Raw genomic sequence first — 16275 nt, 5'->3', positions numbered from 1 at the left:
TCACAGGGAAAGGGAGGACAGAGGGAAGAGGGCGGCCTCTGAATCAGTAGGTCAGGTTTTTCATTGGTTACATGGTGTCGTATAGGCTAATGATTGGTTCCTGGCTACGTTCTATTGATAAGCAAGAGTCACAAGATGTTTTTTCAGCGTTCCTGAGTTAATTGATTTCCTTTGGTGACAGCATTTTGAGCTTCTAAGCTAAAAGTCTTAGGATAAACATTTTTCAGGATGTGGGGATAGGGCTGCTGGCTCATCCCAGACCTCTCCCAAGGCCTTAGGAATTTAGCTGGCCTCGCTCAGAGCACATTTCTGGTTTGTCGTTAGTAAATGTTCTAATAGCACTGACTGTTGAGACGGGCTCCTTTCTCTTCTGATGTGGCCTCCGCTGCTGGTGCATGCAGGGTGTGAATTAGCACTGAACAAAGATGATTCTGCAGCCTGGGATGGTTAGCCAGGGAAGCGTCCTGTAGCCCATGTGGGGGACTGGGGCTGTGAGAGGACTTGGGCCTCACAGGTCCAGGCTATTGATTTTACAGGAAAGTAAACCAAGACCCAGAGGGCTTAAAGGCCACATGGCCAAGTGATGGCCAAGCAAGAACCAGAACCATCCTTTCTTGCCCTCAGTGCTTTAGCCACTTGGATCCAAGATGAAAGCCGAGGGAGAGGAGAAAGCTGTCTTCAGGGTGGAGAGCTCCGCACCTCTGCTCCACCAGCAGCGTTCGTAAGGAACACTTCCAACTACTCTTGAAGACCATCCATTGATCAGAACCACTTCTGTGGGATGATGAGCCCCCGGGTGGTGCAGCGGCCACAGTCAGTGGCAGGACTGCCATGGTCCAGAGACAATGGCTGTGTGCCCCTCAGGGACACATCAGATAATCACACGCTTACAGGAAACATTCCTTTCTAAAAGACCAGAGGACAAAAATTGTCCAAGCTGAGTGCAGTACATGGCCTTGCTTCCAGAGGAGACAGTGTTATTTGCTGGATTTTGCTTTAAAACATCCCCAGGAAAGGTGTCTCCTTTTGGACTGAAGCAAAAATGCTTCACAAGGAGCACCTTGTGCAGGGTCTGGGGCAGAGGTACGTGTGCTGCCCAGCGCTGGAGGGAGGCAGGAGCCTGGGAGCAGCCTGGGCAAGGGAGGCCTCCTCACGCCTGGTGATCTCTGATCAAGCAACTTGACAAAAATCCAAAAGCTGTTAGGGGAGCAGAGGTGAGAGGCAACACTGGTTCTCCAGTGGTCGGGTCAGATCACATGAGGACTCTAAAGCCACCTCGTGTGGAGCCATCAGAAGGAGGAGGTTTGAGTGCACCCAGTGTGGGCCCAGGGCAGAGCACCGGCACAAGCACCCCTGCCCCGCAGGAGCCTCTGCCTCTGGGCAGGCTTCTGTCCTCCAGCCCAGCGACCCATCCACTCTTTTACCCATGCATCTGGGGGGCTCACACCATCTGGGGGCTGCCACACTATGGCTGCCATGTGGTGGGATTTATTGGTTTGTGGGTTTGGTTTTGTTAGAAATGGAGGTGAGCAAGTAGGCAGAAGTCCCCTGTGGAAGATTCCTCTCTGTCCTCGTTCACCCTCACCTGGCTGGTTCTGCCTTCTCTCCCGCCCACTCTCTCCCTCCTGTGGCCTCGCTGGTCCCAGCCCTCCTCCCAGCTGCTCAGCCCCCATGTCCTCGGTAAACTCCCGGCCACCCCTGCGGACAGGCTAACCTGAGCCTTGGGATTTCTCAGGCAGCGGCTGGAAGGCATGCTCTCTGGAAGAGCCAGGATGCCAGCCCAGGGACAGGCACTGCCGGGTCGTGGGCTACACAGAGTCAGAAAATAGCCCAAAGAGCTTCTTTTGAAGTTTCCACCTGTTCTCCATCCCCATGGATATTCTTACATGTTGCTATTGTATGTCTTCATACCCTAGAAACTTTCCTTTCTAACATTTCAGACATTTCAGCCAAATGTCTGAGGAAATTAACAAAGCATCCAGGAGCTGATACATGGCCACGTTTTCTGATTTCTTTTTCACCTTTTAAAGAGTATGGCAATGCACTAACAGCTCCATTGATAAGTCATAAACAGGCATGGATGGGCTTCACAGCTGTCAGGCTTTTTACCGTGCTGTCTTTGGGCCAGAATGTCTAATTGAGCTGTGAGACTTTTTCGTACCCCTGGCACAGAAGGGCTGGCCAATGGTGAGTGAGTCTTATAAGCGTCCTTTCTGTGGTAAGAGCCTGTGGGAAGCAAAGCCCCACCTTGGGCTTGTGAACACTAAACCTCTTTCAGAACTGGGGAGGCAGAGAGTGAGGGCCTTGCAGGCACCCTGCCTGTCTGTGACCTTGGGCAAGCCACACAAATCTCTCTGCCTCCATTTTCGCATCTGTGAAGTGGGAAGCTTACTCTCACAGATCTCATAGAGTTGCTGGGAGGATTAAACGGATGATTTGAAAACAGTATATAGAACATCACCTCATATAAATAGCATTTAGCAAGTGTTGGCTATTATTTATTGTATTATTATTATTATATGAACTGACTGTAAAAGAACCAGTCTTCCTGTGGCCACAGGTGGAATCACTAAATTTCTCTTGACTTTATCCTTTTCTTTATTTACGTGGAAATAAGCCCACTTCAACTACTTATTACCAGTCCAGATCAGTCTAGTTTAAACACAGGAGCCCTCCAAGCATCACGTGTGCTTTGCCAGCTCTCACTGTTATTAGCATGGGGTGTTTACAGCTCCATAAGTTAGCCATCCAGCCTGCAGCGTCAGGCAGGTCTGGATGTCTCCTTGTGGTTGACTGTGGGTACGTGGAGATGTGGACCGGTGACCACTGTTTGTGCTTCTCACCCTGAGCTCAGCCGCAGCCCCCTAGAAATAGGAGACCTGCCCCTCGGAGCCTTCCCCACCCACTGTCAGCAGCCAGAACCCTCTGGGCCCAGTCAGGCTACCCCCGCCCTGCTCCCACGCCTCACATCTCACGTTCCCCTCCATGGCCACAGGCCTCTTTGTCTCGGGCCTCCGCCTGTCCACGGTGCAGGAGGCCAGTGTTTCCCACACAGTTCAGCCAAGTCTTCCCCCAAAGCAGCTTACTCACAACCTAGTGCTTGACGCCCCTGGTAACCAGGTGCTGCTGTGTGATTCTCTTTCAGATGGGTATGCCTTTTCTCAAGAAGAGCACGGAGCTGTGACTCAGGAAGAAATCGTTCGTGCTTATGACACCACCAAAAAGAAATCGAGGAAGAAATAAGACGCGAGTTTTCCCGATTGATCCTGGGAAAGTGATTTGGTTAGTTGCACCCAGTGTTAACACATCTCGGTCAGAAGAGACTGGCATCAGCAGCCAAGACACTGAAAAACACATTTCTGTGGCCTTAGCCAAGCAGTTTGTTAGTTGTACATTCCCTGGCAACCCGGAGCATAGCCCGCAGGGGACGCCATCCCCCCCAGTTTGTCTGCAGTGCTTAGCCTAACTCTTGTTTACGTTGTTATGAAGTATTCAACTGTGCTCTGTGAGGTGTGAAATTAAAAATGTTGTGTTTCACCGATATTTAAACATCAGCACTGGTGGTTCTGGGAGAAAGGGAAAGGAGATTTATGTTGCGTGAGATACCCACCTTGTGTAATTGCAGCGGGGCACGTTTCCTTCTCGTTTGGTTAGCTCACAGATGAAGTCTGACCGGCAGCCTGCAGACTTCACTTTCGGCAGGTTGCGCTCTTGCTTTGATCCCTGTTCTGTTTGTATGAAGTTGGTGTAAACTTCTTGATTGCAATGAAATCACAAAAATCTGTATCTGGGTGGTAAGCCCGAGAACATTGATTGAAGCTCTCGGCCCCATTTCCAGCAGGATGGAGCAGTTAATGTTCCAACAACAGTCTCCTGCACCCTTCCAGGTGCCATCCGCCTGGTCCTACTAGCGCCGTTCAGGTGACTCTTGTCCTCAGCCCTCTGCATGGCTGGCGGCTGCGCAGCGCATGGCAGCTGCGGGCAGCTTCTCCAGACCTGCGCTCTTCCTTGTTCCATTGCAGGTTCAGATGTGGACTCAAGAAATCCCTTCCTCCACCACCCTTTTTGTTCTATAACTAAAGAAAGAAAGCATAGCTATTCTGCATATATTCTAAATATTTATCTGCCTCTTTCTGACAACGGGGTCCCCGCAGGTCTGGGAGGTGGTAGTATCCCTTCAACACTCCCTGCCCTGGTCAGGCTCTGAATACTCATCCCTGACCTCCAGACCACTGAGTCTTTGGCATCCACTAAAATTAGAACCCACGATTGTTTTCTTGGGAGTTCAGAGCACATTTCAGATCTTCGCTGTCGGGAAATGAATGAATTTGTTATGTGTCTGCGCAACAAAGGAGCACGCCTGCCACTCTAACTGTAGAATCAGAGGGTGAGGAAGCCCAGATGGGAGTGCATAGGACGTTAAGGTGGCAAAGACAACGAACACAGAAGTCCTCAGAAGGAGAAGGAAGGGCACAGAGACATTGGGAGGATGACACAGAGGACGTCTCCTGCCAAATCAATAGAAATTGTGAAATTGAGCCCTGACAGTTGTCATGATCAGCCTGTTGTGTACAGGAGCTTAAACAAGACCTAGATGTGCAGTTTAAATTGAAAAAAAAAAAACCTCAAGTGTTTCAAGCAAAAGCCCTTTTTTAATATTCACTTGGCTTCCTTTCTTGATGCAGTTAGTGTTAGACACAGGTACCTTTTTGACCACGGACGGAGTGTCCTGAATTCCAAGGCAGGGAAGGTAAGTGCTGAGTCACTGCTTTTCCTGCCTGCAGAGCCCCACGTTCTAAATTTGGACAGAACCTGGAAGGCTTCAGGCATGCATGTGAGCACCTGAGCCCTTCATAAATGACCAGCCTGGAGGCACGTTCTCCTCTGCTTTGGTTGCCAAACCAGATTTTTGGATGGCTTAAAGTAAATACTTCTGGGCAGCTGTTACTGGTTAAAATGGCACAGTTCCTCTGGGGATGGTTGTGCTAAATTAGGAAATAAAACAATAGTGCACTTTGCTTCCTAACAACCTTTTGGGCATTGAAATAATTTGGAATATGATTTGCTTTGACTAAGAAAACTAATCCTCGCTGATGAGGTGACCAGGATGCAGAGAGGGATTGAAGGGAAGCAGAGCAATGCAGTTAACAGGTGAGGTTCAGGAAATTGCCATTCCTTCCTCCCCAAGGTGGATACAGTGTTTTTAAATACCACAGCACCCAGCACAGTGTGCCCGTGATGAACACAACAGACACTCCCAGAAAGATGATGGCCAGAATATAGAGAAACAAAAATGTGAACCGGATGTGCGTGCGTTCGGCATCTTGACTGTTTGGTTTCATTTGGGAACCGAACCTATTTGGAAAGAGTGAATTAAAACTCAGTTCTCTGTCAAATAGCTCTTTCTTGAACTGGAAGCCTACCAAATCAGATTTGTGAATTAAACTGTGTCTGTATTTGTTTTGAGCTTTTTGTTTTTTATTTTATTTTTTACATTAAAGTACAATTCACATTTTCCAGGAGTTAAGCATATTTTCCTATTCTTTTGGGAAGTAGACTTAACAATCTTTGCAAGAATGAAATATGCACCCAGAAGAAAACATTAGAAGGGATGCCTTTCTATTTATTCTCTCGTGTGATTAAACTTTCTTATAGCCAAATGACTAAATTAGGTTTCTAGAAGGAGCAGCTGTCACTGTTTGATGTATAATATTTAGCCAGGGCCAACTCAGGGGCTGTGTCATTTGTCCTATCTTTAAATTGAGGTCAGAGTGTCACACACAACCCCTCCCCAGGGAGCAGGGTAGATTGGACTAGGTTGCATTTGCTGGCTGTCAGCTTAGTGGAAACGCCACATGAGACTTGTCAGTCTGCCACACAGTAACTCACTGGCTGGCTGGTCAAACTTGGTCAGCACTCTAGGGCTTGACCCTGGATTGGGCTAAACTGGCAGAATCTACTCGGGTCAACCCTTGGTCCAGTGCTGTACACAGACAGCCCACCCTTGTTTGAGTCCGTCCTGTTCCAGCTGACTCTGTAAAAGGAACTGAACTTTGTTGTGGGATCCGGTACACACCAGCACATGCCCGCGAGGCTTGCTGTGGAAAGCACACATTTAAGAGGGAGGGTGGGAGAGCAGAATAGCCCACCCGTTTCTGCTTGGCAGTCTGGATCAGCGTCATTGCTGATCAGAGGGGGCCTTGTAGTGATTTGGGGAGTATAGCTGATACATCTATCCTGTCTCTATGCAGAACATTCCAGGCTTCTTGAACAGCGTTATGTCCTTCCGTTTCCCAACACACATGCACACACATGAAAACAAAAACGTGGTAACTTTTTTGGATCAGCATACCATACAAAACCTGTGCTTTGGAGAAAGGAGATTCTGTTTCTTTAACACTTGTAGAGAAATATCCTAAAATGTGAACCTGAGTTTCAGCAGAGCTTGGCTGAGAACTCTGTTGACATTTTCTTTTCCTTGATAAGGCTTCCGGTCTTGCTGTAGGGAGCTGGCAGTGAAAATCAGTAATAACTTGTCAAGAAGCAGTGAATAATGAACAAAAAAGCAAGTCTAGATAGTTAATGTCTGAAAATGCATACAGGCTTTCAGGTTGAATCTTTGAAAAAAGAAAGCTGTTGTCTATGATCTCCATTAGTTAGAACAATGACCCTTTATCTTATTTTTTTGAACCATAAAGATGAGAATTTTCTGTTAGATATTCCTGTTCTTGGGGATTAATATCTTAAACCATATGTTGGACAATTTTTGCAGAACTCTGCTGTAGGATAAGGTAGTTCTTAGTTTTGAACACGTAATGGGACTGCACACATTTCAGCCAGGGTCTGAATTACTGCCCAGGGTCATTGTCCCAAAGTAATTCAAGGAGTGATTTAGCTTCAGCATTTGAAATGTAGCCGTCATCTCTTGGGATCCATAAAATGTGTGGACAGAGAAACATTGGCTAAGCAGAGCCTGAAATAATAACTTGGCAAAGAAATGACTTTATCAGGTCAAGTCAAAAGATGGCATCCCCTGTCATACTCATTAAATACTTTCTCCGTGCAAATGCTTAAATTAGCAACTATAATAATGATGGGGACAGTTAAAATAAACCCCCTCCCCTCAAAAAAAGGAAGCATGCGTGAGCTGGCTTTCTTGCGGTTCTTCATTGGCTCAAGGTGATCATATGTCTCTACAGCCTTGGGGGAGAATATTTAACCTCACACCAGCCTTTTTTCCATCTTGAGGGGCAAAGAGGACAGTTCCAAGGGTTTGCAATGGATCGTAGCGGTGAGGGCCCAAGACCCTCATTATGACATCATTAAGTATTCTCGAAAGGAATAGACCAGGAATACTTGGTACGCTGTGCTCTTCATTTAATTTTTTCCTCAGCATCCCAAATATCCGACGGTGCACGTTTCCGTTGTCCTTTGTCTTACATGAGCTTCGTCTAATGCCAGACCTCTACCTAGTGCTGCGCTTCAAGTGCTCCGAGTTTGCTGGGTGTGAGCACTTGGTGAACCTGGAACGCGATCCTGAGTGGGTGGGAATTGGCACTGAGCCACCGTAGATAGACGTGGTCAGAAGCTGCAAATGAATGCTAGCAGAAAAGAGGGCGAGCTCGTCCGCTAGCCCGCCCCGCGCATGTTCCACAGGTGTCCCTCCCGAGAACACCTCTGCTGTCCCCACTGAGGAGAGACAGAGGGGTTCTCTGCACACCCAGGCTGGCTCGCTTTCCAAGGACAATCTCTTGCTCTCGTTGTCTTTCAGATCTCCACTCTGCTCTTTCTCCCAGGAAACAGCCCAAGAAAAACATGCTCTCGAGATTAGCTCACAGGCATTTCTTCTGCCCTGGCTAAAGGAAGGAGACCTGTTTGTTTTAAAACTCAGGAACACAGTGTCAGGTGGCTTTGATTAATGACAGAAATAGGAAGAAGAAAGTTGAATAGCACACTCCAAATAACCCTGCCCAGGAAACTTCAGGGTCAAGAGAGCTTATCAAGAGGCTTTTATAGGTAAGCTCTTCTGTGTGGAAGAGAAAAGGCCGGAAAGGGGGGGAACGCTTAAAGAGCAGGCTGTGAACCCACTTCCAGTGCGACTGGATCCGGTCCTGTTCCTAAAGACAGCCTGGTATGTGGTTACAGGTGGATCAGTAAACACCCATAAAAACTGATTCCAGCAACATCCCTGCACCAGTAAATACGTTTTTGGTTTTTCATGAATAAAATCAGTGTAAGTACTGTAACTCTCATTCCCCTCCCCATGCCCGCTCCCGTGTCGCCAGCGGTGGCTGGAGTCACAGGTGTGCACGCTGCTGCCTCGTGGCCTCCCCCGCAGAGCAACGCAGGCAGCTGCAGCGGGCCAGCTGCAGGGTCTTGCAGGTCTCTGAACTGCGTCGGAATGCAGCACCTTGTGGTGTCTTTCTCATGCGAGCAAAGCCCTGTGCTCTCCTGTCTGCTGTCACGTCTGTGCTGGGATGGCGTAAATGTTGTTTACCATGGGAGAGTTTAGTGTGCTTGTGCAGAGGGCTGCAGGGCTGTGGGACACGTCTCATCGGCTCCCAGCAGAGCGTTGAGCGCATCTGTGGTGTGCGGAAGTGTCACTGTGTTCACTGTCCTATCGACATCCTCTGGTTGTTAAATGACAGCAGCACATTATAGTGGCGCTGGGTTCCCTCCTGGAGTGAATACAAATGAAGGGCATCTCCTTGTACTTCTAGAGGTTTTTGGAGAATTTAGTGATTTGTGGCTTTGATCAATCCTATTGACTGGTGTATGTCTGCTCCAACCCATTTCAAATAAATCTTTTTGTTAAAGTAAATGACTGGACCGTGTTTTATTTGAGGATTTTCTTTTCCAGTATTAAGCACTTACTGCCATAGGGACGTGGCACTCTGTCTGACACAGGGTTTCGTCAGCGGGTGCAGACTCGGAGTAGACGGGCGCTGCCTCGGGAGCCGGCGGTGGGGCAGGCGACTCTGACTTGCAGATGAGTGTGAGCTGGGCACTGGGAGGCCAGACCCCCTTCATGAGCAGAGGGCCCAGGAGAGCACACTGAGTTGGATTTGGTCACTCAAAGGAAAGAATTGTGCTTAGAAGACCCTCCCTCAGTTACTTCCCTCACTCTGGTTCATCTCGTCTCCCTGCAAACTGAGATGGGGGCAGGTGTTAAACATGAAATCCTGACTTTCTTCTTTTAAAAAGGAGAGACACCTCTGCCCACTTATTCCCAGTAGGTACAAAGAACTCTATTTAGCTGAAGGATCCATTGTCTCGCCAAGGCAGCCGCCTTGGACCTGGGGCAGGGTGGCAGTCAGAGGGCCCCGATGTTGGCCTGGGAATGTGGGCCTCTAGGAAGCCAGTCCCAGGCTCTGCTCACGGGCTGCTTGCCTGGCTTTGTTTGGACAGCTCTACCCTTCCACAGGCGCTGTGACCTGCTCTGTAGAGGCTTGAACCTGGATCCCTAAAGACCTCTAATTGCCCACTCAGAATTTGCTGCAGTTTCCCATAGCTGACTGTGACTTCTCCCGGGCAGTCTGCGTCCTGTGAGATCTGAATTTGCCCAGCTCGGGGCAGTTGTGGCTCGGTGGCCGCATCCCCAGGCATGGCAGGGACACAGGAGGCCACACTTGCAGGCAGAGTTCTGCGGCTTAGCGCAGACCAGGGAAGGACTTTTTTTTCCTGCTCTATGTAGGCCGGGCCTTTATTTCCCCCAATGGTGAAAACCTGAAACTGATTTAATACAATCAACGGCAAAGTGTTAAGTTCCAACCTTTGCTACTTCTTGATTGTATTTTTACAAAATCTGCCATTACTGCGACAGTGGTTTTTCTGAATGTCACTTTTCCCCGGTGCTCACCAGAATAACCTTGAACAACTGAGAAGTCATAATCAGCTGAAGACAGATTGCAGACCCTGCATTCCTGCCTAAACCAATGTTCTTTAGAATGGTCCTCTCTGGAAAAGATTCAGGATACTTGAAAAATCATTCAAGTATCTTTATTTTCAAAATGTTTATGTAAGAGACATATATGAGTATAATGTGAGGAGTCGAAATTTATAGGAAAGCGACAGCTCACATGACAGGGGTCATCTCCAGCCTCTGATATCTTGAGCCTCATTCTGTCCCACACCTGAGTCTTTTGGGGGAACTTTCTAGCACTTATTAAAAAGTCAAGCAGTTGTTGTAGCTGGGAGAATAGATGGGTGTCTGGGATGTTATCTATTACCAAAGGGCGACAAAATAAAATCCCTCCATCTACCAAGCTACAAGCACCGAACACATTTGGTCCAGTTCACAAGCATTAAGCTTTCATTTATTAAAAGTAGGCCACACCCATAAATAAAATGATTTAAAATTCTCAAAGCTTGGGCTTCAGCTGTTTGTCTCTTTCTGCAATTAACTGTCCTTGACTTGAGATTCCAGTGTGACAGATATTTAAAGAAAGGGTGCGCAGGCTATCCTTAGACCAACAGCATTGGCCTGAGCTTGGGTCTGAATGTCTGTCCCAGGAGTTTCTAGGTCATTGTTACTAGAGTGGTTTACAAAGTTTAATGCTACCAGTACTCTCTCCCCTGCTCTAAAATAAATGTTTTGATCAGAAATATTCTGAAGTAATTGCCAATAAATTTTTGCTGATTTTTTTCCCCAACTTTCAAAACAGTGGTTTGTGCATCCACTAAGTTTCCCGTGATTAAAAGCTCTTATGCTGATCCACACATCTCACCTGTGGCTGGGAGGACAGGTGGTTGTCCCCGTGCTTCCAAATGGCCTGGAATGGAGGGTGCAGCCAGCTGCAGAGAACTGAAAGAACCAGTTAGCCATGAATAAATCTGTTAAACTCACTTTTTCCCTTTCCCAGTGTCCTTAAGAGGAGCTGCCTGCAAATTACTTATAAAGATGGCTGCAGGAAAAGTGCTCGAATTTGTTTTAATATTATATTTTAAATTGGATGGGGGTGCAGGGAATGGGGTTGGGGGAGGCCCTTACGTCTGTGAAGGAAACCACCTCCAAGCAAATGCGTTTAATACTTTAGCTGGAAAATGTTTCCAGGCAATCCCACTTTCCAATTTACTTGGTAAAAAGCCCCAGTATGGAGCCCAGAGCCAAGGGGTGCTGCACTGAAGCACCCGCCCTTGTGCATGCTGGAGAACCTCGCAGACCAAGTACACAGCAGACGTCCACATCTGACGGTTCTGTAGGAAAAAATGAAATGGGCACAAATGTACGGAATGCGAAAGAAAAAAATTCATTTTGACCTCAAGAATTTGGCAAAGTAGCTCTGTTGGTGCCATAGAAAGTATGTGAGGGCTTAACCTGGCAGTTAGAGCACGCTTCTGCGCGGACTTCGAAGCAAGACCCGCCAACGATCTAGAGTCCTGCTGTCCCAGGGAGCGTCAGCTTTGGGATACAGGCTGACTTACAGATGCTGGAGATATAGTGGTTAAACAAAGTCCCTGTCCTCGTGGAGCTTACATTCTAGGGGGAGAGACAGGCAGTAAATGAATATACAATCAGGTACATGTCCACAGCATAGATGGCGGCTTAGATGCAGGCCCTGTGGCCTGCTGCCAGGGCCAGATCCCAGGGCTCCCCACTGAATGGATCATCTTTCTCTTGTCAAAAGAACCTCTTAAGGGCCGGCCCCGTGGCGCACTCCGGGGAGTGCGGCGCTGGGAGCTCAGCGACGCTCCAGCCGCGGGTTCGGATCCTATATAGGGATGACCGGTGTGCTCACTGGCTGAGCACGGTGTGGGCGACACCACACCAAGGGTTGCGATCCCCTTACCGGTCACGAAAAAGATTAAAAAAAAAAAAAAAAAAGAACCTCTTAAAACTTCTCTGTGACTTGACCTGTGCCTGTTGGTCATAAAAATGTCACTGGGAGAGGGGGAAAATATGTCTTTTCTTTTCCACCTGATGGTAGTCTCTCTGCTCACAAAAGAGAAACTGCCCCAGCCAGACCCCAGGATCAATTAATGCCCCAGGCTTAGCCTCCCCACTCAAACTCAGCTGCTACTCTCCCCTCGTCCTCTGCCTGATGGCTCAAATCCCTCCTATCCTGGGAGGCTTGGTTCTAGCCAACCTCCTCCATGAATGCTTCTCAGAATGCTTCTCCATGAATGTGCTCCCTTCTCAGCCCTCTAAGAGCTTTACCCACAGCATCTGGGCACTCAGGCATGTATTTTTTATATCATGCATCTTATACGTGTAAGCCTTTTCTCTCCGAGAAGATTATGAACTTCCCCACAACAAGGACCTGTTACCACACGTGCATGGTGTAGCTCATGGATTGGAATGAACATTGACTTCGATCAGCACTTCAGTTCAAGTATTTATTTGGCCAGTTATTAGTCTCATGGCCTTGAAGAAATCGTTTAACTTCTCTGCACCTCATTTTCTACAAGACAGAGCATCTCCCTCCCCTCCCTCCTCACAAGGTGATATGAACAGGGCTGACATACTGTCCCGGTACAACCACAGTACTCGTTAAAATACATTTTCATAACAGTTGATCAATAGCCACTTCCCTCGTCAGGAAAGGGGCAGCTGGGGTGCCCGCCACCACAACCTCCTCCAGACCTTTCCCCAATCCAGCATCTAAGGAGGCAGGGCCTCCTCACCCTACAGTGCTGCAGCCATTGTCATTAATGACTGGTCAGTTCCTACTGTTGTTCAGATTGATAAATGTTTTTAACATCACCTCTGGTTGTGAAAATCTCCATTCACTCATTCCATGACTATGTTCAAGGCACTTTGCTATGTACTAATGATTCAGAAAAAGACCAGGCATGTAAATAAATAATGCAGCCAAAGATTGTTTTGGTTATCCATTATGGAACAAACCACCTCAAAATGTAATGGTTTAAAATCCACTTCTGGGTATATATCCAAAATAATTGAAAGTAAGATCTCCAAGAGACATTTGCATGCCCATGTTTATAGCGGCACTGTTCACAATAGCCAAAAGGTAGAAGCAACCCAAAGCCACATCAACATGGATAAACAAAATGTGGCACGGAGAGACAAGGGAACATCATTCAGCCTCAAAAAGAGGAAATTCTGACACCTGCTATGACATGAATGAACCTTGACATCATGCTAAGGGAAATAAGCCAGACACAAAAGGAAAAATCACACTGTGTGATTCCATTTACGTGAGGTACCTGGGTAGTCAGATTCATAGGGACAGGTAGAATGGTGGTTGCCAGGGCGAAGGGGAGGGAGCGCGGGGAGTTAGTGTTAATGGGCACAGGGTGCCGTTTGGAAAGCTGAAATAGTTCGCAGATGGATGGTAGCAATGGATGCAAAGCAGTGGGAATGTTCTTAACGCCACAGAACTGCACACTGAAATATGGTTAAAGTTTCGTGATACGTATATTGTGCCACAACTTTTAAAAAGGAAAAAAGAACAATTTCTTTTTCTTCCAAATCTGCAGTTTGGACAGGGCTCAGCAGGTATGACCCATCTCTGCTCCATGATGTCTGGGACATCAGTTGGAACGACTTTAATGGCAGAGGCTGTGCTATGGACAGAATGTTTGTGTCCCCTGGACATACATGATGAGATCCTAGTCCCTGATGTGATGGGATAAGGAGGTAGGGCTTTGGGAGGTAAGTAGGATGTGGGGTGGAGCCCTCATGATGCAGTTAGTGCCCTCCTAAGAAGAGCGAAGCCAGCCACCTGTGAACCAGAGCGTGCCTGCACCACAACCTGACCATTTGGCCCCTGATCTTGGACTTCTAGCTGTCAGAACTGCGAGAAGTAAATGTCTGTTGTGTAAGCTGCCCAGTCTGTGCAGCCCAAGCCGCCCAAGATAGGCAAGGTAGCCTGGGCATCTCCATCTTTTCCTGTCATCTAGAGGCCGCTCCCCGGGCCCGCTCCACGTGGTCTCCAGGGTGGCCTCAGTGTAGCTGGACTTCCTAAGCAGCAGCTCAGGACCCCAAGAGTGAGTGTTCCAGGAGACAGGAAGCAGAAGCTGCCGGGCTCTGAGGCCTGGACCAGGAAACAGGCCCAGCATCGCTCCCCCCGAGCTCTATTGTGCAGATCCCACCCACATGCAAGGGGAGGGGCTTACACCCCTACTTCTCCATGCTTGGAGCTTCAAAGAACGTGATAAGTGAAGTGTGTGCAAGGTGCTGAGGCGGCGTGGAGACAAGATGACTGTCTGGGGATTCAGAGACCTCTAGGGAAAAGGCAAAGCTTGCAACCAGGATGAGGTAATTGATGTGAAGAGATCTTGTAAAGTTAAACCATAAAATGTCCCACAGATCCATTATCAATAATGGCAACAGTAAATATTGAGTTAAGATGAAGTTTTGCAGCTGCTTCCCAAATGATAAGATGTAAGATGCAGGGCTGGCTGGCTCGTTCAGTTGGTTAGAGCGTGGTGCTGATAACACCAAAGGTCAAAGGTTTGGATCCCCACACCAGCCAGCCATCAAAGCAAAACAAAACAAAGAAAGATGTAAGATAGAGTAAGACCTAGACCTGACTCTCACCCTGTTAAATTCACTAAGGGACCCTGTTTGTGCTACTGATCTGAGAGTGTGTGCAGCCGACCTGATGTGTGGAGAGATGTGCCTGCGTTTCAGGAACCTGAGAGCACCTGTGGGTGATGGCCAAGTACAGGGTCTCACCTTGCATTCCACTGTGCAGCAAGTCAGGGCCACAAACACAGTACACGCAGTGCTGTCCAAGTCGGACTGCAGTCATGGGCTTCCAACACAGCCAGCTCATTTTCTGCTGATCACAGGGAGGGATGTGGGCTCAACTGTCATTTGTCAAGCACAGTTTTTCCTAATAATAACCACATTGTGAAAAAGTCACTGAATTGAATGAGGTCTTGATATGGCTCAATCCATGGTGAATGAATATTAATCTTTAGACATGCAACAAGGGTCTTTCTGTTCCAATATACCATTCATTAGATATAAAATTCCCTAAAACTAAAACTAATATGAACTCCTGCTCTAATCAAAAAAGAAGAAAATAGAAACAATAATAAAAGCTAGAGAAAAAATCCACTCCAGATCATGCTTAGCCTTACAATTTAATATTGAGAAAAATTGTTTTAAGAAGGTTCTGGTGATTTCAAACCTTGGCGATCCTCACTTGGTTCTGTCAGACCAAATGTTTGGAGTCAACCCGTGACAAATTTATACAGCAAATATAATTTGCACAAAGGTCACCATACAAAGGGTCCTAGAATAAAGGAAATAGGACTAATGTTCCCATTCTATCTCAGGCACTGTTAACTGACTGGCTATTTGGAAATCTTTGCAATCAAAGAAAGGCCTGTGTGCTAGTTCATGTAATGCCTAGTTATGCTGGATGCAACATTTAAATAAATATGGTATTGCATTGGCCTAAGGATACCTATTAAATTCCTTTAAAAATACTTAAAATGTTTCCATATTTAAAATGTTTATGTCCAATTTTTTTTTACCTCCACAAATGTTAACCATGTGCATACTGTGCAGGCACTGCGCTGGGTGCTGAGCGGTCAGAGATGAAGTCCTGGTGTCCACCCTCAAGGAACTTGCCGTCAAAGGGGACATGTACACAATTTGATATGGTGTCAGCAGAATGAAATAAGGGTACAGCAAGTGCTATGGGACTAGAGAATAAAGAGGAATTACACCAGGTGCATGTAAAGGAGGCAACTGTCAACCAGTCGCTTGTTCCTGTGGCCCAGTTTCTAGGGATTGTTGGGTAGCACAGAAACAGGAACAACAAAAGGATCCCATTAGAATGTGGCGAGGTGAGGTTTTAAAGGTGATTTACCATTCAGCCAAGAAAAACCCCACCACTTACCTAAAACCAGAGTATTTTAGGAAATACTGAAATTTAGGCCCTGGGAAGTAGCCTACAGAGAGCGGTAACATATCAGGAACAGCTGTGGTGGCAGGCACTGTCGTACTGTCTCACTTAACCAGCTCAATGCCCATGTTAGGTGTGCACATGAGTCTATTTTCACCAGCCAGAGCTCAGAGATGTCTGCTGAGTTGCCACACACTTGTGAGGGATAGAAGAGGGATTTGAATCCAACTCTCATGTCCTCCAAAGCCTGTGCTTCACCTCAAAAGAATGTCGTCCTAACACGGGCCTGGGAAGAGATGCAAAGTCCCCACCAAGGTGACTGCCGGGGAATGCCATTACACTCAGTTCTGATGGAGTATTTAATTTTTATTTTTGCATTAGAATGGGATGTATGAACTGCTTCCGGTTCACTCATGGCTTTTTTTTTTTTTTTTTTTTTTTTTTTTTTTTG

At 47.3% G+C, this 16275-nt stretch overlaps 1 protein-coding gene across 1 annotated transcript in view; it reads left to right on the top strand.

Moving 5' to 3' along the window:
- The window catches only part of ATP8A2 (ATPase, aminophospholipid transporter, class I, type 8A, member 2), a 244691-nt gene extending 241142 nt beyond the window's left edge, over positions 1 to 3549 (top strand). Inside the window, exon 13 of the mRNA XM_008578825.1 lies at positions 3146 to 3549. Coding sequence (XP_008577047.1) covers positions 3146 to 3243 — 98 coding nt within the window. The 3' untranslated portion in view covers positions 3244 to 3549. The remainder of the gene's footprint in view (positions 1 to 3145) is intronic.
- The last annotated feature ends 12726 nt before the right edge of the window (positions 3550 to 16275 follow it).

The sequence above is a fragment of the Galeopterus variegatus genome, unplaced genomic scaffold (assembly GCF_000696425.1).
Source record: "Galeopterus variegatus unplaced genomic scaffold, G_variegatus-3.0.2 Scaffold1767, whole genome shotgun sequence".
NCBI classification, from domain to species: domain Eukaryota; kingdom Metazoa; phylum Chordata; class Mammalia; order Dermoptera; family Cynocephalidae; genus Galeopterus; species Galeopterus variegatus.
Note: the sequence above shows the minus strand (reverse complement) of the source record. Positions and strands in the feature narration are given on the sequence as shown.